The sequence below is a fragment of the Panulirus ornatus genome, chromosome 1, assembly GCF_036320965.1.
Source record: "Panulirus ornatus isolate Po-2019 chromosome 1, ASM3632096v1, whole genome shotgun sequence".
NCBI lineage: Eukaryota > Metazoa > Arthropoda > Malacostraca > Decapoda > Palinuridae > Panulirus > Panulirus ornatus.
This window is the reverse complement of record NC_092224.1, coordinates 7,522,347-7,548,412: the sequence shown is the minus strand read 5'-3', so window position 1 is coordinate 7,548,412 and position 26,066 is coordinate 7,522,347. Positions and strand designations below refer to the sequence as shown.

General features: G+C 42.4%; 1 protein-coding gene across 1 annotated transcript; it reads right to left on the bottom strand.

Moving 5' to 3' along the window:
* Window positions 1–24,673, bottom strand: LOC139754765 (mannan endo-1,4-beta-mannosidase-like). Its single transcript, XM_071672580.1, is given in 10 exon segments — window positions 1–648; window positions 1,436–1,555; window positions 5,009–5,166; window positions 6,198–6,277; window positions 9,151–9,239; window positions 12,235–12,252; window positions 12,254–12,313; window positions 15,328–15,569; window positions 19,354–19,513; window positions 24,577–24,673. Coding segments are annotated over 10 exon segments (1,116 nt in total). The 5' UTR covers window positions 24,640–24,673; the 3' UTR covers window positions 1–522.
* Window positions 24,674–26,066: the final 1,393 nt, after the last annotated feature.

Here is a 26,066-nt window from a genome sequence, read left to right as displayed (position 1 = left end):
GATGTTTTCTCATTTATTTTCAGTAAACGTAACAGTTGTTCAAGAGATGCTAAACATACAAGTAGCCAAAAACACACTTTCCTCTGACGGTAATCATGGATTCTTTAGTCATTTAAATCTGTTAGGATTCAATTGACGATCTGTGATTAGATACTTTCATCAAATCGAAACCTTTCGCTATTTCTGCTTAGAACTGAAAACTAGACAAAATCAAGGTTTATCTTTCTAAGTTTGTAAAGGGTTGGATATGAAAGCTTCCAGTTTGAGAGACTGGTAGTTAGTTTATTTAGCTCCTTTTCCACTTCACATGATGTGGCTCAGACAAGACACAATACCTACAGGTTTGGGTATGTAAAGCTGTACAAATATTGGTGACCATAAGGCAAGTTACAGTGATTGGCTAAGGTTCCCAAGGGATTCAGTACGTGGATAGAAGCACAGCACGGGATGGGCAAGTCCCCATACGTATGGACAGACCAGTAATCTGGTAGAGGCCAAAGCAGGTGTGGGCAGGCCCCCAGGCTAGTCCACAATGATGGCGACAACGCCGTTTTCAGTCCGGTTGGCCAGCTGGTGCAGGGCGAGTCTCTGGGTGTCACGGGTGTCGCTACACTCGCCCTCGGCCACGTAATGCCAGCTCCAGCCTCCCTGTGGGGGATACACACAACACCCTCAGGTCCTCCTGCATGATTTAGGGAGAGTCACTCACAGAACTGATTTACCAGTGATGACCCGAACCCATACAGTAAACGGGAGAAATCAGTCAGTGAGCAAATATTTTCGTTCCAAATGTGATATCTATAAAGTCTGATGAAGGTGATGAAGCCTAAATCGAACAAAATTGGGCAGTCTAGCACCATCCTCTAGTTCTAGGCTTTTAATGTCTCCTAAATTGAAGGTCTAAGGTTGATTGAACCCATGAATATATATTCTTAGGATAGTGATACCATAGTGGATACATACACACAACTGTTTCTAGCAACATCCACGCTTTAGTTTTTGAGATAGGTAAAGATCTGGTCTGTGTTTCATCACGGAGTTTATGATTTCGACATTGCAGTAATACAATGACACATAGGAGGAATGCTGAAGCAGATCTCACCTCCTTTCCTAAACCTTATCCCGTCTCGGGTCAAAGGTCACTTTGGCAGTCTTTGTTTGTGATTTCTCAATGTTACTTTTTTCATAAGGAATTAAGTAATGTACTGCCAGATGTTGCCATGAAATGATTATCTTCGCTGTTAACTCCGTCAGACATGATATATATAAACGTGATGGGGCTAGTATGTACAGTGCTAAGGCTAACTAGAAACATATTGCAATGAAAATCGAGTTTGAACTTCAACAACAATTAAACCATTAGCGAAACAAGTACATTGAACGTGCCTGGAAATCTAGTAGAGATGAGTGAGATGATGAGAGTGAATATACTCACGTTGTAGCCGTGGTTGTAGGCGTACTCGTAGAGATCTGGCAGTGCCGTGCCGGCAGCGCAGACGGATGCGTACTCGCCAATCACCAGTGGCTTCTTTAGCTTGTAGTCAGCTGCGTCCACCTGTAGATATATATAATCTCCTGAACCACTTGTCAGGTGTTGCTGAAACAGGGTCATCTCGTACACACGACCCCACTTTCGAACCCATATAGACAGACTGCCACAAGAACAGTCCCACCCCGACCACTGTCAACAATATCAAGAACCTAAAGTGTTTGTGTAAAGGCCTTTCGTGTGGCATCCTCTACCCTCGTCAAAGCCTCACTGTTTTATTGTGTATTTTCTTTATATCTTCAGCGTTTAGCTACATTTTTACTCGATAAACCGGGACTATATCTATCTATCTATCTATCTATCTATCTGTCTACCTATATATATATATATATATATATATATATATATATATATATATATATATATATATTTTTTTTTTTTTTTTTTTTTTTTTTTTTTTTTTGCTGTCTCCCGCGTTTGCGAGGTAGCGCAAGGAAACAGACGAAAGAAATGGCCCAACCCACTCCCATACACATGTATATACATACGTCCACACACGCAAATATACATACCTACACAGCTTTCCATGGTTTACCCCAGACGCTTCACATGCCCTGATTCAATCCACTGACAGCACGTCAACCCCGGTATACCACATCGCTCCAATTCACTCTATTCCTTGCCCTCCTTTCACCCTCCTGCATGTTCAGGCCCCGATCACACAAAATCTTCTTCACTCCATCTTTCCACCTCCAATTTGGTCTCCCTCTTCTCCTCGTTCCCTCCACCTCCGACACATATATCCTCTTGGTCAATCTTTCCTCACTCATTCTCTCCATGTGCCCAAACCATTTCAAAACACCCTCTTCTCCTCTCTCAACCACGCTCTTTTTATTTCCACACATCTCTCTTACCCTTACGTTACTTACTCGATCAAACCACCTCACACCACACATTGTCCTCAAACATCTCATTTCCAGCACATCCATCCTCCTGCGCACCACTCTATCCATAACCTACGCCTCGCAACCATACAACATTGTTGGAACCACTATTCCTTCAAACATACCCATTTTTGCTTTCCGAGATAATGTTCTCGACTTCCACACATTCTTCAAGGCTCCCAGAATTTTCGCCCCCTCCCCCACCCTATGATCCACTTCCGCTTCCATGGTTCCATCCGCTGCCAGATCCACTCCCAGATATCTAAAACACTTCACTTCCTCCAGTTTTTCTCCATTCAAACTCGCCTCCCAATTGACTTGACCCTCAACCCTACTGTACCTAATAACCTTGCTCTTATTCACATTTACTCTTAACTTTCTTCTTTCACACACTTTACCAAACTCAGTCACCAGCTTCTGCAGTTTCTCACATGAATCAGCCACTAGCGCTGTATCATCAGCGAACAACAACTGACTCACTTCCCAAGCTCTCTCATCCACAAAAGACTTCATACTTGCCCCTCTTTCCAAAACTCTTGCATTCACCTCCCTAACAACCCCATCCATAAACAAATTAAACAACCATGGAGACATCACACACCCCTGCCGCAAACCTACATTCACTGAGAACCAATCACTTTCCTCTCTTCCTACACGTACACATGCCTTACATCCTCGATAAAAACTTTTCATTGCTTCTAACAACTTGCCTCCCACACCATATATTCTTAATACCTGCCACAGAGCATCTCTATCAACTCTATCATATGCCTTCTCCAGATCCATAAATGCTACATACAAATCCATTTGCTTTTCTAAGTATTTCTCACATACATTCTTCAAAGCAAACACCTGATCCACACATCCTCTACCACTTCTGAAACCACACTGCTCTTCCCCAATCTGATGCTCTGTACATGCCTTCACCCTCTCAATCAATACCCTCCCATATGATTTACCAGGAATACTCAACAAACTTATATATATATATATATATATATATATATATATATATATATATATATATATATATATATATATATATATATATATGCATACGCCAATGGCTACAGATGCAGCGCGACACAGCCTGTACTGGTGAAAAAGGTTAATTAACTTTATACATAGGTAGAAAACGTGATGGGTTGGGAGCATTTGCTTAAAGCTGTTGCTATTATCACTTGAAGTCATTATCTTCTGATACCCATCACCGTCTTTTGTCACAGTCAGTTCTTACTCCAGCCAGGGCTGGTAGGTTTACTTCTGCAGGAGAGGCCCTCCTCTGTTAACAGATCTTACACTCTGGTTGGTGCTGCTCCATTGACAGGGTACTCACAGCCTTACATGATATGGTTGTCTTCAACACAGGTCACCACATGGGTCATCACACAGGTCGTCTTATACGTCAACACATGGATATTCACACAGGTCATTATACAGGTCACCTTAGAGATCGCTTAACGGGTCACCACGTGGGTTCATTGTAATGGTCATCACACGGTGTCATCACACTGGCTTTCAATACTAGTCACGACATGGGTCAACGTGCGACGTCAAAAGATACGGATCATCTCTCGGGTCACCAATGGGTCACCACAGAGCCACACAGGTCATCCAACATATGATACGGATTATCACACAACTACACGTGTCATCCAACGGGTCATGACACGAGCTTACTACACAATCACACAGGTCATCAAATGGATCACGACAAGGGTCACCACCTGTGTGACACCCCTTGGTCAACATACTTGCCCTGTAACACGTATCTTCACCTGGTCATTTGGTGTAACCCTTGCCTTTTCATTGCCCACAGTCGTAGTTCTCCATGTGAGGCGGAAGCAATTGTCTTCACATTGAGCTCCCTCCCCATATGTCTCCCTCCATGATCTCTGGCAGATGCTGCTGTACCATTTCTGCTCTTGCTTCTGTTAACACCTGGACACATGCGCATCATCAGCCATTAGGAGCAATTTTATCATCTTTAAATTCATTGTGTTTTGCCAGTCCTTCTTATATCTATCCAAGAACGAGGAATTGCAGGTTAGAAATGACTTATGTTTGCCACTAACCAGGGCCTGCCACCCTTGGATCCAGCGACGAGTGTCTCTAGGTTTTGTAATGTGTTGGTCATAACAGCAGAACGTATTAAGCTTTTGAGCACGACGTTACGCCCCTCGGACACAACAATAAAGGGATGACATTGTGACCTATAACATACCCATAAACAGTCACTTTACAAGTGTTGTACCGTCGCGTGCAAGGGTCGTAATATCGTGTTTAAGCAGTTTTGTGTAGCGAAGGTAGGATAGGTTTGGTGCTGTTGTGTCTTGTACAGTGGGAAATGTTAAGTATCGTCTGCACAATGACAAATATTTCCCGACCAACTTTCTCTCTCGGTTGGCATTAGCGGAAAGTGTAATAAAGTTTACGGTAAAGAAAAGTAAGACAGTTTGGAGATGAATTCCACAAAGGAGTTATGTATCTTGGTGTGCTTTAAGCATAACCCATTCAACAAGAAAAACAAACTGAGATATAATGGACTGTGGGTGAGTGAGAGAGGGAGACTCACAGTGAAGGGTGCATTCGGACTCCAGAAGCCGATCCAGTCGTAGGTGTGCATCTGGTAAAAGTCGAGGTGAGCGCTGGTGCTGTTGGCCGCCTTGTTGAGACACGAGTCTGTGTAGTGGTTGCGGGAATTTGAGAAGGCGCCATTCTGCGCGAACTGACCTGTGAAGGTGCTCAAGATTTACTCTCCTCCTTGCATCCTATAAGCCAAAGATTCCTGCAGGGTCAGTGTCTGTACTGGATACTCTTTGGTTAGAAAAATAGTCTCGGTAGTAGTTTAGAGAATGATAGCAGATTAGAATTAATTCAAAATCAGAGTGCCTGGATGAAGCAAATTTAGAATCAAAATATCGACAAGATTTTTAATGTGAGACTCTCGTAAAGGAGCGACGGAACCTAAGCTTGATAAGTTTTAAGGTATGTCTTAGACTAGTGTACGGAGGAATACAATAAAACATGAAGCCCTACCTTCCCTTTAGAGTTGCGTTGCTGTACCAGCGGTCTTATAATTACGGTGTTCACCGTCATTATAAGTTGACTGAGATCTGCAGTGTTACAGTAAGGCTTAATAGCCTTTTTTTACATAGTTAAATATTAAGGAACAATCCCTTCCATCCAACTCTATCGATGAGCACTGACGGTTCCATAAGTTATGTCGACTTCGATGTGGCATTACCTAACAGTACGGAAAGCCATCACTAGCCTCTTGACAGTCATGAAGGAGGATGTAATTGTTTTAATCCTCACGTGCACCCAGCTGGTAGATGCTAGCCTCCAGCTATGGCCTTCATATACACTCGCAGTGTTACATCGTCGTTGTTGCGGCTGTGATCTGATCAACTACATTTATAACAAAAATATTGTTACAATCTAGTCTCAAGTCGCTCACTAAAGTTGTACTGGCGATCCCAGGCGTCGTTTACTGTTCGAAAAGTTCACGATATCCAGACGTTTTGTTGCACTCACCTTTTAGGATGACGAGAGTATTTGAAAGGCAAAGATAAGCTTGGCACACTTTTGCGCTCTCGCAAAAGACACATGGTCATCATACCCGTCATCCACAGTAACAGCTGGGACAATCATGCACTGGACCCACAAGCCTCGCACTGTGTGATATCATGTTGGCAATGTATAAAAGATGGGCGACTGACAGCGTCACCTGTTTAATGATGCAACAGCCAGTGGACACGTACCCCAGGAACCGATGGTGGTAAGCGTCTCAGGGTCGATGGCGCGGACGGCCTCGTTCTGACGGCCAATGAACCTCAGCCACCTGGAAGACAGAGAGATGTAACACACACACACACACACACACACACACACACACACTGGTCTCCGTGGTGTACCATTGGTGTAATTGACAGCTTGGGTTCAAATCCTGCGGGTGGCAGTCGGCCCAAAACCAGTCCCAGCTGTTCATCCTTCCCCAAAGGGCTGGTCAATAAATGGGTGCCTGGCTTAGTCTGGGGAGTTTGTGTGTGTGTGTGTGTGTGTGTGTGTGTGTGTGTACACGCAAGAGAAAGAAATTTTGGCTGATACATTGTGACCGACAGTAACGTTATAATCCTTGCCAAACGCGGAGATATACGAACATGAAGTCGTTTGTGTTTACAGCATGATGGGTATTAGATTATCTCTTGTGAGTGCAGGTGGCTCGGTGGTTTAGCGCTCTACGCTGCTCCACACAAGTGGGAAAGGTTTGAATCCTCTTCATGAAGGGTTTATATGTATTTATTTATATATTATAATCGTCGTCTCCCGCGTCAGCGAGGTAGCACAAGAAAACGGACGAGGAATGGCCCAACACATACACATGTATATACATAAACGCCCATACACACACATGTACATACATATACATTTCAACGTATACATACACATATGAATATATACACGTGTACATATTCATACTTGCTGCCTTCATCCATTCTCGCCGCCACCCCGCCACGCATGAAATAGGAAACCCCCCCCCCCCCCCAGCGAAGTAGCTTTCGTGTGTAATGCACCGAAACCACAGCTCCCTTTCCACATCCAGGCTCCAAAGACCTCTCCATAGTGTACCCTAGACGCTTCACATGCCCTGATTCAATCCATTGAGAGCACGTAAACCGCGGTATACCACATCGTTCCAATTCGCTCTATTCCATGCACGCCTTTCACCCTCCTGTATGTTTTGGCCCCGATCACTCAAAATCTTTTTCACTCCATCCTTCCACCTCCAGTTTGGTCTCCCACTTCTTATTCCCTCCACTTCTGACATATATATCCTCCTTGTCAATCTTTCCTCACTCATTCTCTCTATGTTTCCAAACCATTTCAACACACCCTCTTCTCCTCTCTCAACCATACTCTGTTTTTTTACCACACTTCTCTCTTACCCTTTCATTACTTAATCGATCAAACCACCTCACATCACATTTGTCCTCAAACATTTCATTTCCAACACATCCACCCTCCTCCGCACAACCCTATCTATAGTTTATACTTCACAACCATATAACATTGTTGGAACCACTATTCCTTCAAATATATCCATTATTGCTCTCCGAGATAACGTTCTCGCCTTCCACACATTCTTCAACGCTCTCAGAACCTTTTCCCCCTCCCCCACCATGTGACTCGCTTCCGCTTCCATGGTTCCATCCGCTGCTAAGTCCACTCCCAGATATCTAAAACACTTCACTTTATATATATATATATATATATATATATATATATATATATATATATATATATATATCATGCATTAAAAGCTATAGAATTGTCTAGAATCATAAAAGAATGGTTAAGATTTCACGTTCTTGAGCACATAAAGTTCCAATAATGTGGCCTAGTCTCCTTTATTTTATGTCTAGAGCGATATAGGGGAGACTATGCCGTTCTAAACTAGCTGCTTGCCCCTCCCTCCTTCAGGTAAATATTACTCCATTAGATCATTTCCTACGCCCATCATCAATGAGAAGCATTGGGTTCTATCGTTGAAAACAAGCCTTTTAGACTAAAGGTCATATTGTTAACAATATCAAGCCTTGTGCGTTGTTAGGAGAACTCTAACTACTTTAAGCTTGTTGGCCAACCCCAGTTAGCCACAGCTCTCCAGTAAATACCCAGCTATTAAGCGGGGACAACGAAGAAAAGTCACTGGCTGATGCCAATATACTGGTAGAGACATGTGCTCGTCTGTGAGTTTGAGACAGCCAGGCTTGAAATACCATATGCTTGGAGCCTTGATTATCTTTTCAGTATTGGGAGTGTTGCGTAAGACAACACGGTCCTCTTCACAATTAGAATGTTCCAGCTAAATTTTCTCTGGGTCTGTGGAGGAGTTGAGTCTCGATGAGTTATCTTGAGATAAAACTGGAATCAGCTGTATCGAGGAGGGTGCGGTAGAGAACAACGACTGGGACGGTAGAGTAGGAGTCAGTGTGGATCTAGGTAGCCTTCAGGTTGACCTGGAGTGTTACATTTCCTTATTTCTCGTGGAAGTTGTGGTAACAGGGGTCAGAGCCTTGTTCGAGAGTAAGGCGTCATTATCTTTATATTTTTAGTCTTTCATAGTCTGATAAAAGTTACGGCACTACTCAAGTATAGCCTCATCTCGGTGAGGATAAACACCTGGTGAGTAGACGGAGCAGTAATGTGCGTGTCTGTGGCACTGACCGTCTTCCGCCGCTCTTGACTTTTCACCCGAATTCTCATGATTAAGATCGATAGCCCTGGCACTCGGGAGTGACCCGAGGATGATGCTGCCTCGGGGATAATGACTGAGGTCTTCGGCGAGACCATAAGGTCGCATACGGTTGGGTACTACGTTGCTAATATCTCCCATATCCCCCACGTTGCCAGTCCATGCTTAATCACCTCTCTTCATTTCACGCGCGAATAGTTCTCATTTTGCTTCTCCACAATCACGTATTACAGTCGTTCTCCTTCCAAGACTTGCTCACGCACCCGATTACAATTGTGTGAGAAGTGTCCCTACCTATCCAAGACTGTCGCACGATGTATTCCAACCACAGTCATACTTGATCAATCATATCTCGAAACTCTATACACAAGGAGTCTTTCCCTCGGCCGTACCTGCTGACTGAACGCCCCTACACTTGCATGGAAGTAGTCCCTAACGAGCTAGATCCAGTCACCTACCTCTCCATAGGGATTGCCTTGCCCGTCCAGCCGGCACCATTATTACCGATGATGGTGGTGTCGTAACAAGAGTTGCTATTGGTCTCCACCTGTTAATGATACAGAAGGATAGTCACCATAAGTGTCTGTAAATGTGAGTGTAATAGATTTGGTCGATGCAGTGATAGATTTGGTCGATGCAGTGATAGATTTGGTCGATGCAATGATAGATTTGGTCGATGTAATGATAGATTTGGTCGATGCAATGATAGATTTGGTCGATGCAGTGATAGATCTGGTCGATGCAGTGATAGATCTGGTCGATGCAGTGATAGATTTGATCGATGCAGTGATAGATTTGGTCGATGCAGTGATAGATTTGGTCGATGCAGTGATAGATCTGGTCGATGCAGTGATAGATTTGGTCAATGCAGTGATAGATTTGGTCAATGCAGTGATAGATTTGGTCGATGCAGTGATAGATTTGGTCAATGCAGTGATAGATTTGGTCGATGCAGTGATAGATTTGGTCGATGCAGTGATAGATTTGGTCGATGCAGTGATACATTTGGTCGATGCAGTGATAGATTTGGTCGATGCAATGATTGATTTGGTCGATGCAATGATAGATTTGGTCGATGCAATGATAGATTTGGTCGATGTAATGATAGATTTGGTCGATGCAATGATAGATTTGGTCGATGCAATGATAGATTTGGTCGATGTAATGATAGATTTGGTCGATGCAATAATAGATTTGGTCGATGCAATGATAGATTTGGTCAATGCAATGATAGATTTGGTCGATGCAATGATAGATTTGGTCGATGCAATGATATCTGAAAGCGACTGTGAATATATCCCGAGAAACCTCGATAAGCTATACCTACTATATAATCAACTATATCTTGGTTAGAGGTATAGTAGATTATATTTGACGATGGTAGATGCAAGGTAATGCAACGAGGAGGGAAAATCCATAAGTATGAATACAAAATGTTTTGGCGACGTACTTCAGGAACTAAAGAAAGAGAAATATCTTGACTTCGTTGTTAACATCAGTCTTCAGTGCTCGCCATTGTGTGTGCGGTTGCGAGCTGGAATTCCCAACAGATTTATCACGTACACTTTGATAACAAGAAACTTGAAGTCGCATTTGATACTTTATAACTCGTGCGTTAAAGTTTGCCCAGATTGCTTTTTATACTGTGGTTTCCAGCCGCGGTGCTGCAGAAATTTTAAGCAATGAAAAGGATTTGTTGATTTTTACATCTAAAATAGGAAGCCTCGATCTCGCATCATGATGAATAATTCTATATTTTGATAATAGAAAACGAGATCTCCAAGTGATTTTTTTTTTTTAAATTTTGAAAGTTTCTTCAGTATGTGAGTGGACATAGCAATGAGGAGAACCATGGGTGGGTGCACGTCTATGAGGGAAAAGGTGGTCATGTCTGATGGTACGGTGGTCCCAGCAGTGCTGTGCGGATGCCAGTTGTAGGCCGAAAGAACGGGAGAGGATGGATACGCCAGAACTGAAATGCTCGAGGACATCGCGATAGGAGAAGGGATGATGGTGTAAACACTGTAAACAGGGAGGTATGGTTGTGAGCAGATCATGGCCGAGAGAGAGGTAAGGAGAGAGTGCTGAAATGGTTGAGACAATTGGAGGTAAGGAGCGAGGTGAGACTGGCTCAGAGGATGTATTTGTCACAGGTGGAAGGAACAAGTGGGAGGGGGGAAAGGAGATGGAAGGATGGAGTGAAAGAAGCTTTGCGTTATTGTGGATTGAACGTGCGGCAGGGTTAGAGGTGTGTATAAGACATAGGGAACGGGAGCGGGGTGTTATATAGGGGGCGACGTAGTCAATGGACTGAACCAAAACATGTAAAGTGGTAAGGGAATATTACAAAGAAGGTCTGTAGGGCTTAACTGTGGTGAGAGGAGCTGGTTTCTGTGCATTGTACATGACTATTAGAGTGTATGTGAGAAATACGGCTGTTCTTTCTCTCTTGGCGCTACCTCGCTACGTGAGAAACGGAAAAGAATTACTACTGCTGTTATATTTCGTATTGTTGTTGTTACTGTTATCGTTATTTTTGATCATCGCTGCTAATCATCTGTATTGAAATCTTGGACAAGAAACAATCATTATCTAAAAAAGAAAAAATCAAGGAATTAGGATTATCATCTCTCAAAGTGAATTGTTCTGTATCGCTGTAATGAAAGTATTAATGACGTCAGAGATAGTTGACAGTATGACCGGTAAAGCACTGGTAGAAGGACAATGTTCCCGTTAATGGAAGTAGCTGTCAGAACTCGAAATCCAAAAATTCAATTCCAAGGTAGGAATTTTTTTTATGAACTGAGTGATCGGTTACTGAAACCAGTTGGCTGAAGATTTAGTGAAGGTGATGAGATAAAACGAATGAAAAAATTTCAGTAGAAATTTCCAGTTAATAACTTATTAGATACACGCAATAGATAACCCCGCCAAGGACCTTAGCTCGTCTCTTAACTGTTATTCCTGAGCACCTGTGTGAGAGGACGCTCGGCAGGAGGCAGGTGTCGCTTCCGATGTCGACGAATGGAAGCCTTTCGACAGAGGTGGAGGGAGGCAGTTGGAGGCCGAGAGAACAGGATCAGTGAGGGTGTGGATGTAGGAGTACGTTATGGTAGGGAGTGAGAGAGTAGTGACTGGAAGAAAGGATTGAAGTTGAGACATGAGGAGAGAGGGGAAACGTCACTGTGAGTGTGAGGTAGAGAGTCTGTTGTTAGAAGTACACGTTAAGGTTAATGATGATTGTTACATTCTCAGTGTACGTGAGCTGTGCCTCTATGGACGATTATGTTGCTAGTTTGTAGTCCAGATCTCGTGACTTTAGAAAATCTTATTTGATAGCTGAAATTATGACAGACTCGCTAAGGTGTCTGCGCTTTACATTGCTGAATTGTAGCTCAAAATGATTCTACACAGTAGCCTTGCAGAGCTTTATAGTTAGATGAAAGCTCTCCAGAAATGGCATAGAAGTAGATTAAAACGTCCGCAGGTTACTACTATCATTATCAGTACCTATAAAGATTCCTAGTCCTTTTTTTACTTACTACGACGGATCCTTCAGGGCTCGTTGACTGCCTCGAAGGCTGCCAGCGCTGGGTGACCCTTGATCTTGTTCATCAAGCTCTGAAAAAGAAAGAAAGAAATGTTATTGTTGGAGAGAGAGATGATACAGCATTGCCTTGTCATAGGCTCGACAGTCGTGTATCGTAGAATTAATACCAAACTGCTTATTCAATGAGTCATCATGTATGTAATATCTTTCCTCTCTTCAGTAGACTTTGCGAGTTATGATGGTGGTGATCCGACCCCTAAATATCTTGCACCAGAAATGATACTTATTCGGTGAAGTAACAGAACTGAGCAATACTGATAACAGTGACTTAAATCCTTGGAGCTCTCAGACCCTTGCGTATGGTAGCGTGGCCTTTGACCTGATCCATACAGGTCAAAGGTCACTCTGTCATACATAGAGATCACACAGTCGTACTCAAGAGTTTATAACAGCGTCATGTTAAAATTACTTTTTATATCCACTAAAATGAAACGTAGAAAACGTAATATTTCACACTAAAACCGACATAGTAGAATAGATTATACTTCATAAACGAAAGAAGTTTAAAACATGTAACTTATCCTCGAGAACCCTTTACAGCAAGATTATAATAAAAGCAAAAAAAAAAAAAATGCATCGATATCAGATAGAAAAGAAACCGTTTATCTTAATTGCCGTTTTCTTCAAACTTTACATTACGTATGATGATATATTTGATCACGTTGTCACTACCAAGCATTATGTTTTCCCACATGACCTTGCAAACGACAAAGTTTCCATCATATCAAGTAAAATTAATTCACGCCCCGTTCATCATATTTCACAACAAGTCCTTACGAGGGAATGAATGAGATATATAATAAAGATTGCAATAAACGTAAGCTCATTGTTCATTCCAACAGACATAACAAACATTAATGGTGATATATGATATCTAAGATGTGTTAATGCGACTGTCTACCTCACAATTGGACTTTTAGAAATTTTGTAAAGATTTGGTGTTCATCAAAACAATGTGTCAGTGAGTCTACATTGGAGTATATGGGAAAGGCAGATAATAACAAGGTTTTCTATCAGAGGGCAGTAATAGCATCTTCCATTTATACAGATGGAGGCAGGATAGTGAAACAGACTCCTCCTTCCTACTCACCCGGCAGGCAGAGAGTCATGAAGGAACACCATTAACATGGAATTTACCGAAATAATCACGAGACCGAAATTCTTGTTTTCTGTCCACACGCTTGAAGTACATCTCGTTTTAGTACTTGTTGGATCACTGTGGTGTGCGTATCTTTTACCAGTGTTGTGTTACTGATGGTGGGAGGATCTGTGGTTAGAATCTGCTGAAGTGTGAGGCAGAGGTAAGGTTTTTATTTCTATTTGGTAACTGGTGGTTAGCTGTGCAGTGTTGGATTTCAGTGACTGTGTTGAGTGCCAGGAGTGTTTGAAGCTATCTTGAATTGCTAGGATTGAAAGTGGATCAAAGTGATTAATGTGAAAATTTGGCATGTTCTGTGGACTTGTTACAGGGGAGCTCTTTAAGGATTTGAATGTCGTGCATTTGTCACTGGGACTGAACTGTAAAACTATGGGTATGGGCTACCAGTGTAGATGAAAATGATTCAAAGCTTGTCGAGTTGTGTGATGAGGAAGGATTGGTGATTGAGAGTACCTAGTGTAAAAGATGTACATATATAAGTAAAAACGAGTAACTGCGTCAGTGGAGCCAACGGACTTTGAGATTATGTGAATGAATCATTATGACGAGTACCTGGATTGGGATAGTGAGCAAACGAAAGTGAGAACTCTGAGCTTTATTTTCTTAATGTTTCGGGCTTGCCCAGAAGCCTTCCTCATCGAGAATGAGTCAAATACAGAGACACAAGACTACATGTCCCCGCGGGATTACTTCGTCACCTCACTAGACGCTGCACAGTGTTTCTTGCCTGCTCGTACCCAGTATATTGTTACCGCTACTTGCGCTGCCACTCCCGCCCAATGTACGGTTGTTGGTTACGTCTCCAAAGCATACGTGGGCCGCTTCTGATGCATCTCGCATTTTTCTCGATCCTTTTCGTATTACTTCAACCCTTTGCCACCTTGGTAGGTGTCAATACATGTCTAAAGGACAACAAACACATTCGGTGTATCGTGGTGACATATCAGCTTTTAAGTTCACCGATTCTTTTGTCAATCCTTCGTCCCGTATCCTCATGGTACATAACTACACATCCAACACAAGGTACACCGTATACCACGCTGTCCTATTTGATACATCTACCATGGCTTGCTTTCAAGATGTCGCCAGTCTTCACCCGTGACGCAATAGCAATACCTTTCCTCGTCTTCCATAAGCATCCCATTATATCCGAGGCTTTCAACACTAACTCTTTGCCTTTCCATCATGTTACCGGGCTTTTTATTAAATAAAAAAAAGACTCTGAATAACATAACTTGAACGCCTTGACGATATAATATCTGTTCTCGTCCTCCAAGTACTCCTCATTACATATTCTAATGGTCCTCTCAAAGAACCCACTGATTACTTTCGGCTTCGCTCTGTCATTATGGTCCCAAAGATAATGAATAAAATCTTTTTTTTGTTCTTGGGTTTGCGGTACGCAAAGAACTTTACAGACTGGTGTCAGACCTCCTTATTGTCATATTAGAAACGTCAGTTTACACTCCTTTTCTTACGCTGCAATCCGTATCAGTCTGTGTACACTACGCTGTAAACCGTAGTAATCTCTAGAGGTACACTTCGACTTTCTCCGTTTGTTAGCTACGTTAGTTTCCATGGGAACTACCTCTGTGACGTCGTCCACACATCTGTGTCATGTGGCTTATGTGTTCCAAGTGAAGTGGAAGGTATAAGGACGGGGGTAAGTGGGATATGATAGAGGGCGGTCGCTACTGCACATGCGTACGTGTAGATTACTTTACCTACATATGTCCCTGTAAATCATTAGCTTACCCATGTACTTCTCATCACTTACCTTGGGTTGTACCTGTGATTATCTGGCAGTATGTTAATCTGCAATCCTAAATCATAAACAAAAGAATGATTTAAATCTTTGTATCTCACATTGAGGCAGTTTTCTATGTAGGAGGAGAGTTTGGAGTCGTCCCACACCAGGTCAATGGCCAGTTGGTTGGTGAGGAGGGCGCCGTTCCACATGACTAGCGTCACCAGCACGTTGCTCTTTTGGGCAGCGTCCAGCAGCCGAAGGACGTCGTTTTCGAACTCGCCCGTCACGTCGCACTTGGTGACGTAGCCATCGAGGTCAAAGGACGGAGTGCTGTAACCCTCCACGTGTGTCCACACCCCTTGAAGGAAGGCCATATACATAGTGAGGGTCAACTGTATGTTGTCATAGGATTACCGTATCTTTAATACCGTCGTGCTAAAGGGTCGTACCATTGTGTTCAAGGATCGTACCGTCGTGCTAGAGGGTCGTGCCGCCGTGCTCTTAAAAGCTTGTAGCAGTTTATCAAACTTAGATAATTAGATGATTTTCGTTGAGTGAACCTTACTTTTATGAATACATAAAGGTAGTTTATGGCTTAGTTAAATCAACTAAACTGAAGATCAGACACAGCATTTTTAACATGTGGAGTCATCAAATAAATATAGATTTATAAATTTGTAATATTTTTTTTTTTTGCTCTGTCGCTGTCTCCCGCGTTTGCGAGGTAGCGCAAGGAAACAGACGAAAAGAAATGGCCCAACCCACCCCCATACACATGAATATACATGCGCCCACACACGCAAATATACATACCTACACAGCTTTCCATGGTTTACCCCAGACGCTTCACATGCCCTGATTCAACCCACTGACAGCACGTCAACCCCGGTATACCACATCGATCCAATTCACTCTATTCCTTGCCCTCCTTTCTCCCTCCTGCATGTTCAGGCCCCGATCACACAAAATCTTTTTCACTCCATCTTTCCACCTCCAATTTGGTCTCCCACTTCTCCTCGTTCCTTCCACCTCCGACACATATATCCTCTTGGTCAATCTTTCCTCACTCATTCTCTCCATGTGCCCAAACCATTTCAAAACACCCTCTTCTGCTCTCTCAACCACGCTCTTTTTATTTCCACACATCTCTCTTACCCTTACGTTACTTACTCGATCAAAGCAGTCCTCAAACATCTCATTTCCAGCACATCCATCCTCCTGCGCATAACTCTATCCATAGCCCACGCCTCGCAACCATACAACATTGTTGGAACCACTATTCCTTCAAACATACCCATTTTTGCTTTCCGAGATAATGTTCTCGACTTCCACACATTCTTCAAGGCTCCCAGAATTTTCGCCCCCTCCCCCACCCTATGATCCACTTCCGCTTCCATGTTTCCATCCGCTGCCAGATCCACTCCCAGATATCTAAAACACTTTACTTCCTCAGTTTTTCTCCATTCAAGCTTACCTCCCAATTGACTTGACCCTCAACCCTACTGTACCTAATAACCTTGCTCTTATTCACATTTACTCTTAACTTTCTTCTTTCACACACTTTACCAAACTCAGTCACCAGCTTCTGCAATTTCTCACATGAATCAGCCACCAGCGCTGTATCATCAGCGAACAACAACTGACTCACTTCACAAGCTCTCTCATCCCCAACAGACTTCATACTTGCCCCTCTTTCCAAAACTCTTGCATTCACCTCCCTAACAACCCCATCCATAAACAAATTAAACAACCATGGAGACATCACACACCCCTACCGCAAACCTACATTCACTGAGAACTAATCTGGTGAAAGCATATGATAGAGTTGATAGAGATACTCTGCGGAAGGTATTAAGAATATATAGTGTTGGTGGCAAGTTGCCAGAAGCAGTGAAAAGTTTTTATCGAGGATGTAAGGCATATGTACGTGTAGGAAGAGAGGAAAGTGATTGGTTCTCAGTGAATGTCGGTTTGCGGCAGGGGTGCGTGATGTCTCCATGGCTGTTTAATTTGTTTATGGATGAGGTTGTTAGGGAACTGAATGCAAGAGATTTGGAGAGAGGTGCAAGTCTGTAGTCTGTTGTGGATGAGAGGGCTTAGGAAGTGAGTCAGTTCGTTGTTCGCTGATGATAGAACGCTGGTGGATGATTCGGGTGAGAAACTGCAGAAGCTGGTGACTGAGGCTGGTAAAGTGTGTGAAAGAAGAAAGCTGAGAGTAAATGTGAGTAAGAGCAAGGTTATTAGGTACAGTAGGGTTGAGGGACAAGTCAATTGGGAGATAAGTTTGAATGGAGAAAAACTGGAGGAAGTGAAGTGTTTTTAGATATCTGGCCAGTGGATTTGGCAGTGGATAGAACCATGGAAGCGGAAGTGAGTCACAGGGTTGGGGAGGGGGCGAAAGTTGTGGGAGCGTTGAGCAATGTGTGGAAGGCAAGAGCATTATCGTGGAAAGCAAAACTGGGTATGTTTGAAGGAATAGTGGTTCCAACAATGTTATATGGTTGTGAGGCGTGGGCTACCGACAGGGTTGTGCGGAGGAGGGTGGATGTGTTGGAAATGAGATGTTTGAGGACAATATGTGGTGCAAGGTGGTTTGATCGAGTAATTAATGTAAGGGTAAGAGAGATGTGTGGTAATAAAAAGAGTGTGGTTGAGAGAGCAGAAGAGGGTGTTTTGAAATGGTTTGGTCACATCGAGAGAATGAGTGAGGAAAGATTGACAAAGAGGATATATGTGTCAGAGGTGGAGGGAACGAGGAGAAGTGGGAGACCAAATTGGAGGTGGAAAGATGGAGTGAAAAAGATTTTGAGCGATCGGGGCCTGAACATACAGGAGGGTGAAAGGCGTGCAAGGAATAGAGTGAATTGGAATGATGTGGTATACCGGGGTCGACTTGCTACAATGGATTGAACCAGGGCATGTGAAGCGTCTGGAGTAAACCATGGAAAGTTTTGTGGGGCCTGGATGTGGAATGGAGCTGTGGTTTCGGTGCATTAAACATGACAGCTAGAGACTGAGTGTGAACGAATGTGGCCTTTGTTGTCTTTTTCTAGCGCTACCTCGCGCATGTGCAAGGGGAGGGGGTTGTCAGGTCAAGTGTGGCGAAGTGGCGACGGGAATGAATAAGGACAGCAAGTATGAATTATGTGCATTTGTATATATGTATATGTCTATGTATATATATGTATACGTTGAAATGTATAGGTATGTATGTGTGCGTGTGTGGACGTGTATGTTTATATATATGCATGTGGGTGGGGTGGGCCATTCTTTCGTCTGTTTCCTTGCGTTGCCTCGGTAACGCGGGAGACAGCGACAAAGTATAATAGAATTATATATATATATATATATATATATATATATATATATATATATATATGACTAGGTATATCAGTACGTGAACTACAGTTTCCACTTTGTGGCAAATTGGTAGTTATCAAAAAGTTATTGGCTCAATGTCAGTTTTTATGTTTGATATATATATATATATATATATATATATATATATATATATATATATATATATATATATATATATATATATATATATATATATATATATGATGTCTGCGTGGAGATGAATGTACGATCGCTGATACCTTTGTGACAAATATATATGCTAAGTCCTACGACGTCTGCCGTTAAAACCAGAAATACCATCACGTTTAATGATGCTACACTCGGATTCACGGTAACTGTCTCTGCCACAGTCTGGATAATAGTTGTGGTACACTTTCGTAAGCAGATGACGTCGACAGCAACCTAGTTTGTAGTTCTGATATGATGGATCATATTCGACGTAAAGAGGATCAAGCACGAGGGATCTTGCACCAAGAACTTCAAATAATATGTTTAATAAATGTTTACCGAAACTTTCTGTGAAGAACATGATACCATCGGTTATCCTCACCAACGAAAGGTTGTAATACAGTTATATATGGCCAGCACATATTCTAAATATTTGCTAACAAGTTTAGAAACGATCGACAACCGTAAGCTATTTAGTGAATTAATTTACCGCTTATGACCGTAAAGGTTAAGCCAGAGTGGTTGTAAGTTTAACGAGAAAAACACAGAGAAACAAGTAATAGAACACATATGTGACTTGAAGGGTCTTTGAATGACATTCACGAAGAACTCACGGATGGAGTTGCCGCCTCCAGCCTTAATCTCCTCCACCCAACTTTCCAGCTTCCCGTCGTAGCCGCCGTTGCCGAAGTCATAGCCATAGTTGTTCCAGGCGATGTTGCAGCCGCTCAGAAATACCTTCTCGCCCTTGTACTTGAGGTCCGTGCCAGACACCTGCCGAAAGGAACGAGGCGGAGTTAATGGCAGACATTACACGGTCAGACGGAAAAATGTGCTGAGTGGAGACGGCGATTAAAACATACCTGACGAAGACGAACACGAAAGAGGCCACTTAGTATGAAATAGATCGAGTCTGAGAGTGAGACAGGAAGGGAATGTGGATAGATATTCATTAATTTACATTGTATATGGTCGTTCCTCTTGACAGGCAAGTGATGGACATATTACTTTGCACCTGTCGTCTGTGTGGCAAGTGATGGACATGTTACTTTGCACCTGTCGTCTGTGTGTGTGCCTTTGAGTTCGGCCTGTGTTTGCCTGATGAACTCCTGTTATCATTATCAATGGACTAATTTGAAACTATGGACATTTCTTCTCTACATAGTACAGACGTGCATGTAATATCTTAGGTGAATTCCGATAAATATTATGCTGAAATCATTTGTTTTTCAGCTGTATCACAAATTACAGTAATATGTATATAATCAAATCCTCACACGGTAATCGGTTACAACTAGACAAAATGAATGCAGGTTGTTATACTCTCAAGCTTAGTACGATAGTTTCAGTAACTCTGTAATCAGTCACAACCAGTTTACATAGTCAGTGGGGGGCAACTATTTTGTTCGGACTTGCTGATTTCTAATATATATATATATATATATATATATATATATATATATATATATATATATATATATATATATATCTTTTCTTTCATAATATTCGCCATTTCCCGCATTAGCGAGGTAGCGTTAAGAACAGAGGACTGGGCCTTAGAGGGAATATCCTCACCTGGCCCCCTTCTCTGTTCCTTCTTTTGGAAAATTAAAAAAAAAAAACGAGAGGGGAGGATATATATATATATATATATATATATATATATATATATATATATATATATATATATATATATATATATATTTTATATATTTTTATATTTTTTTTTTTTTTTTTTTTTTTTTTTGCTTTGCCGCTGTCTCCCGCGTTTGCGAGGTAGCGCAAGGAAACAGACGAAAGAAATGGCCCAACCAACCCCCATACACATGTATATACATACGTCCACACACGCAAATATACATACCTACACAGCTTTCCATGGTTTACCCCAGACGCTTCACATGCCTTGATTCAATCCACTGACAGCACGTCAACCCCGGTATACCACATCGCTCCAATTCACTCTATTCCTTGCCCTCCTTTCACCCTCCTGCATGTTCAGGCCCCGATCACACAAAATCTTTTTCACTCCATCTTTCCACCTCCAATTTGGTCTCCCTCTTCTCCTCGTTCCCTCCACCTCCGACACATATATTCTCTTGGTCAATCTTTCCTCACTCATTCTCTCCATGTGCCCGAACCATTTCAAAACACCCTCTTCTGCTCTCTCAACCACGCTCTTTTTATTTCCACTCATCTCTCTTACCCTTACGTTACTTACTCGATCAAACCACCTCACACCGCACATTGTCCTCAAACATCTCATTTCCAGCACATCCATCCTCCTGCGCACAACTCTATCCATAGCCCACGCCTCGCAACCATACAACATTGTTGGAACCACTATTCCTTCATACATACCCATTTTTGCTTTCCGAGATAATGTTCTCGACTTCCACACATTCTTCAAGGCTCCCAGAATTTTCGCCCCCTCCCCCACCCTATGATCCACTTCCGCTTCCATGGTTCCATCCGCTGCCAGATCCACTCCCAGATATCTAAAACACTTCACTTCCTCCAGTTTTTCTCCATTCAAACTCACCTCCCAATTGACTTGACCCTCAACCTTACTGTACCTAATAACCTTGCTCTTATTCACATTTACTCTTAGCTTTCTTCTTTCACACACTTTACCAAACTCAGTCACCAGCTTCTGCAGTTTCTCACATGAATCAGCCACCAGCGCTGTATCATCAGCGAACAACAACTGACTCACTTCCCAAGCTCTCTCATCCCCAACAGACTTCATACTTGCCCCTCTTTCCAAAACTCTTGCATTCACCTCCCTAACAACCCCATCCATAAACAAATTAAACAACCATGGAGACATCACACACCCCTGCCGCAAACCTACATTCACTGAGAACCAATCACTTTCCTCTCTTCCTACACGTACACATGCCTTACATCCTCGATAAAAACTTTTCACTGCTTCTAACAACTTGCCTCCCACACCATATATTCTTAATACCTTCCACAGAGCATCTCTATCAACTCTATCATATGCCTTCTCCAGATCCATAAATGCTACATACAAATCCATTTGCTTTTCTAAGTATTTCTCACATACATTCTTCAAAGCAAACACCTGATCCACACATCCTCTACCACTTCTGAAACCACACTGCTCTTCCCCAATCTGATGCTCTGTACATGCCTTCACCCTCTCAATCAATATCCTCCCATATAATTTACCAGGAATACTCAACAAACTTATACCTCTGTAATTTGAGCACTCACTCTTATCCCCTTTGCCTTTGTACAATGGCACTATGCACGCATTCCGCCAATCCTCAGGCACCTCACCATGAGTCATACATACATTAAATAACCTAACCAACCAGTCAACAATACAGTCACCCCCTTTTTTAATAAATTCCACTGCAATACCATCCAAACCTGCTGCCTTGCCGGCTTTCATCTTCCGCAAAGCTTTTACTACCTCTTCTCTGTTTACCAAATCATTTTCCCTAACCCTCTCACTTTGCACACCACCTCGACCAAAACACCCTATATCTGCCACTCTATCATCAAACACATTCAACAAACCTTCAAAATACTCACTCCATCTCCTTCTCACGGGAGACAGCGACAAAGTATTAAAAAAAAAAAAAAAAAAAAAAAAAATATATATATATATATATATATATATATATATATATATATATATATATATATATATATGTGTATATATATATATATGTATATATATATATATATATATATATATATATATATATATATATATATATATATATATATATATATATATATATATATAAAATATTGTATATATGTCACTGCTTGAGGCAGATATTACCTGAAAGTATCTCTTAATACTCTATTAAGAAAATATATTTCCCGAACTGGAGTGGCAACAAATTAGAAATCGGAGGAACTAAGAAGGATATTAATATCTACAGAATAGGATATTACTCTTATAGAAAACCAAGTGGTATCCATAGGACTGTTTTCACTCTAGAAAAGATATGAAGCTTGACCATAGCCTCAGGAGGGGAAGAAAAAGCCAACTAGGCAATAAACAAGTGGACATGACACCACACAAAAGCCTTAACTATTTGCTCACTGGCTACAACCCTATACTCTACATAGGCTAGTGTCATCTGATCCTTAAGGCAGCCAGGGGTTATAATGACACCCATATCACGAATACCGAGCTACTGACCATGGAGTTTCTGACCCCCCCTTCCTGCCATTCAAGATTTCGGTGAAATTATTTCGCCGAATGATTAATTTCAGATTGAGACCACATCTGGAAGATAGCAGCTTCTATGGCCATGATCAGCATAGTTTCCGAAGTAGAAGGTTCACATCTGAACCTGCGTTCGCCGTAGGAAAAGAAAAAAGGAATTGCGTTAACCAGAGACCTTGGAATAAACAGTACAGACCCCAGCCAAGCCTCCGTGATAATATGGACGAGCGGTGCAAATTGCAGCCTCTTACTATAAGGCAGAAAGGTAATTACATTATGCCTTGTGTTGTCCAACCTCTTTGATTGACCTGTGTGCAGCACAGTCACCATCATCTCTGCTTCGTCACCAGAATTTCTTTTACCGAGCGGAATCATCCCCCAGGGTAGCGTCTTCACTACACACATCTCTAGGAAGTTGAGGAAGGACATAATTTACGAAGACGACGCCACTCTGGTAGTTTTTTTTTTTTTCCTGACGGTACACTTCCCGAGCACCCTCGCCTTGTACAGTTTGAGGCATCCAAATTGACCAACGTCGAAAAAGACAGAATTATGAAAAACATGAAGCGTGCAAATATAGCGCTAAAGGGAATAATACTCGCGACACGGCCGTTGAGGGACATAGGACGATACGCCATAGGAGCTGTTAAATCCTAGACCATAAACTAACATAACGAGACTCAGTAGTAAATCATCTAAGAAAAGAACCGCATTCAAAGTGGAGCAGCCCTGGCTAGCCTGTACACCCTCTGGAGAGGAGAAGATTCCGTCTGTTATAGGTTATGGTCCTTCCCATATTGTTTCCAAATACTCGCTAACTTCCCCTCCTGTTGAAGCTACGGAGGGTAGGAAGTGAGGCTCTACGATTCGTTCCAAATGAAATGGTGTCCCTACTTCGAAAATGACAAAAAAATATCAAGGACTTAGGTAAAGACGTTTGGCACATGGTCAAGCAAAGTAGTACGAAGATATGGCAGAAATGAGAAAACAACTGAGACACAGACTGCAGACATATTCAAGACCTCGACAGCAACACTAATATAGAAAACTCTGGGTACCCACGAAGCCTCTGAAGCCAAAGGGATGCGCTAGTCAACTACCTACCTACACACACGTTGAACAACCCCTAGCTAAGCTCAGGTTGATTTGATCACAAGACTAACAAACCTCATCAGTTAACAGACACACCCAGTCTACCCGGGTATACAAACAAGGCCCCAAATATACGTATCCAGCAATCAGTGTACACCAGTAAAGCATACGTTATACATCAGTAAACGGTATAACTCTCACCATACCTTCCCTGGCCAACACCTTTCCGTTTCCCTCTCTAACCACAATTAAAAAAAAAGAAAACTGACCTCATTCAGAGAGGAAGATGTAGTACAAGTAGTATGAAATTCACTGGCTTATGATGCAGCGTAAATGGCGTTTCACTTATCTTACCACTAATTCCATCATGAGAGGCTGTTACTCTCACATTCATACACATGAACAAGCGCCAGTGGCAGTTGGACTTAAACGTTCAAATATTCACGCGCTAATGTCATTCGTACATGTTTGTACTTTGTACAAATTTGCATGTAGCACAGTCTGTACACGGAGGATTATTTCGCACTCCCACCTGGAGCCTGTAAGCGGTGGCCGGTGTCTGGAGAGCGAGGTACAGGAGGAGGAGAAGCACCATGGTGTCCGTCAAAGGCTCGACTGGCAATGCCTGAAGCTACGGGTTCTGTCCCTTTTATCATCCACCTCCGTCCCTCCCGCCTCCAGCCCACCTCTACCCCACCACGAGCTAGCGCCCAGGCTAGGGATGAGGAAGGAGCTATGATAACCCACATTACCTATGTTGAATACAATCCGTCGTAAGGTGGTATGATTTGAATCACTGCCCTGTTGAAAGCAGGAACGTTCCTCGTCCCTTAGATGTGTTGTGGTGTGAGTGTTATACAGGGGTCGCTCGATACATCAGCCAGGTGGCATTGTTCACACGGACTTTCTCACGGCATGACAACCTTTTCATTACGAAACGTTGTTGTGTCTCACACCAAATTAATAGAGACATGAGATGTGAAATCACAGGACCGCACTCGTAGTGAAAATTAGGAGGTATATGAACGAATTTACTTGTGATTACGTATTTCATACTTGTTCGCAGTTTTCCGTGTTTGCAAAGTAGCGCGAGGAACAGATGGAGAAAGGCCTCAATCTCTCATTTATTTTTTAGCAGTTGTGTGTAATGTACTACGTATCCACAACAGATCCTACAGACCTTTTCCATGGTCTGCTTCATATGCCCTGGATCAGTCCGCTGACAGCTTGTCGCCCCCCATATACCACATCGCTCTAATTCACTCTTTCTCGCGCACGCCTTTCACCCTACCACATGTTCAGGCCCTGAGCACTCAAAATCATTTTCATTCATCTTTCTATCTTCAATTTGGTCTCTTCCTTCTCCATGACACCTGCACTTATACATATTTCCTCTTTGTCAAACTCGGTTACCATCATTTCATCTTTTCTCCCACGTTAATCGGCGAGTTTCTGATTTCTTCCCCTTATCGCAAACAGCCTCGTAAGGACCCAGTTGTCTGTTGCTAGTTGAATTCGGTTGTATTCAGTTGCATCTGCAGTTTCTCATTCACATCTGCCACCAATGCTGTCATCAGCAAAAAGAGCCTTTACAGACTGCATACTCGCCTCTCTGTCTGCTCCATCTATAAACAAACTAAACAGCCATAGTGACAACACGTACACCTAACCGCAGATCAACGTTCACATGGAACAATGTACTCTCCTTTCTTGCCACTCGCACACGCACCTTGTACTCTTGATAAAGATTTCCCTACTTCTAGCAGCTTTCCTGCCACACTATATAATTCCGAGTCCTTTCATATGGCATTTCTGTCAACCCTCTCATATACTTTCACCAGATCCATAAGTGCCACATGCTCATTCTTCTGTTTCGTTAATGCTTCTTACACATATTCTTGAAAGCCAACACCTGATCTACACATCCTCTCCCACACCTAAAACCACATTGGTCCTCTCCAGTTTGATGCTCTGTACATACCTTCACCCTCTCAATCACTCCTCTCCTATACAACGTACCAG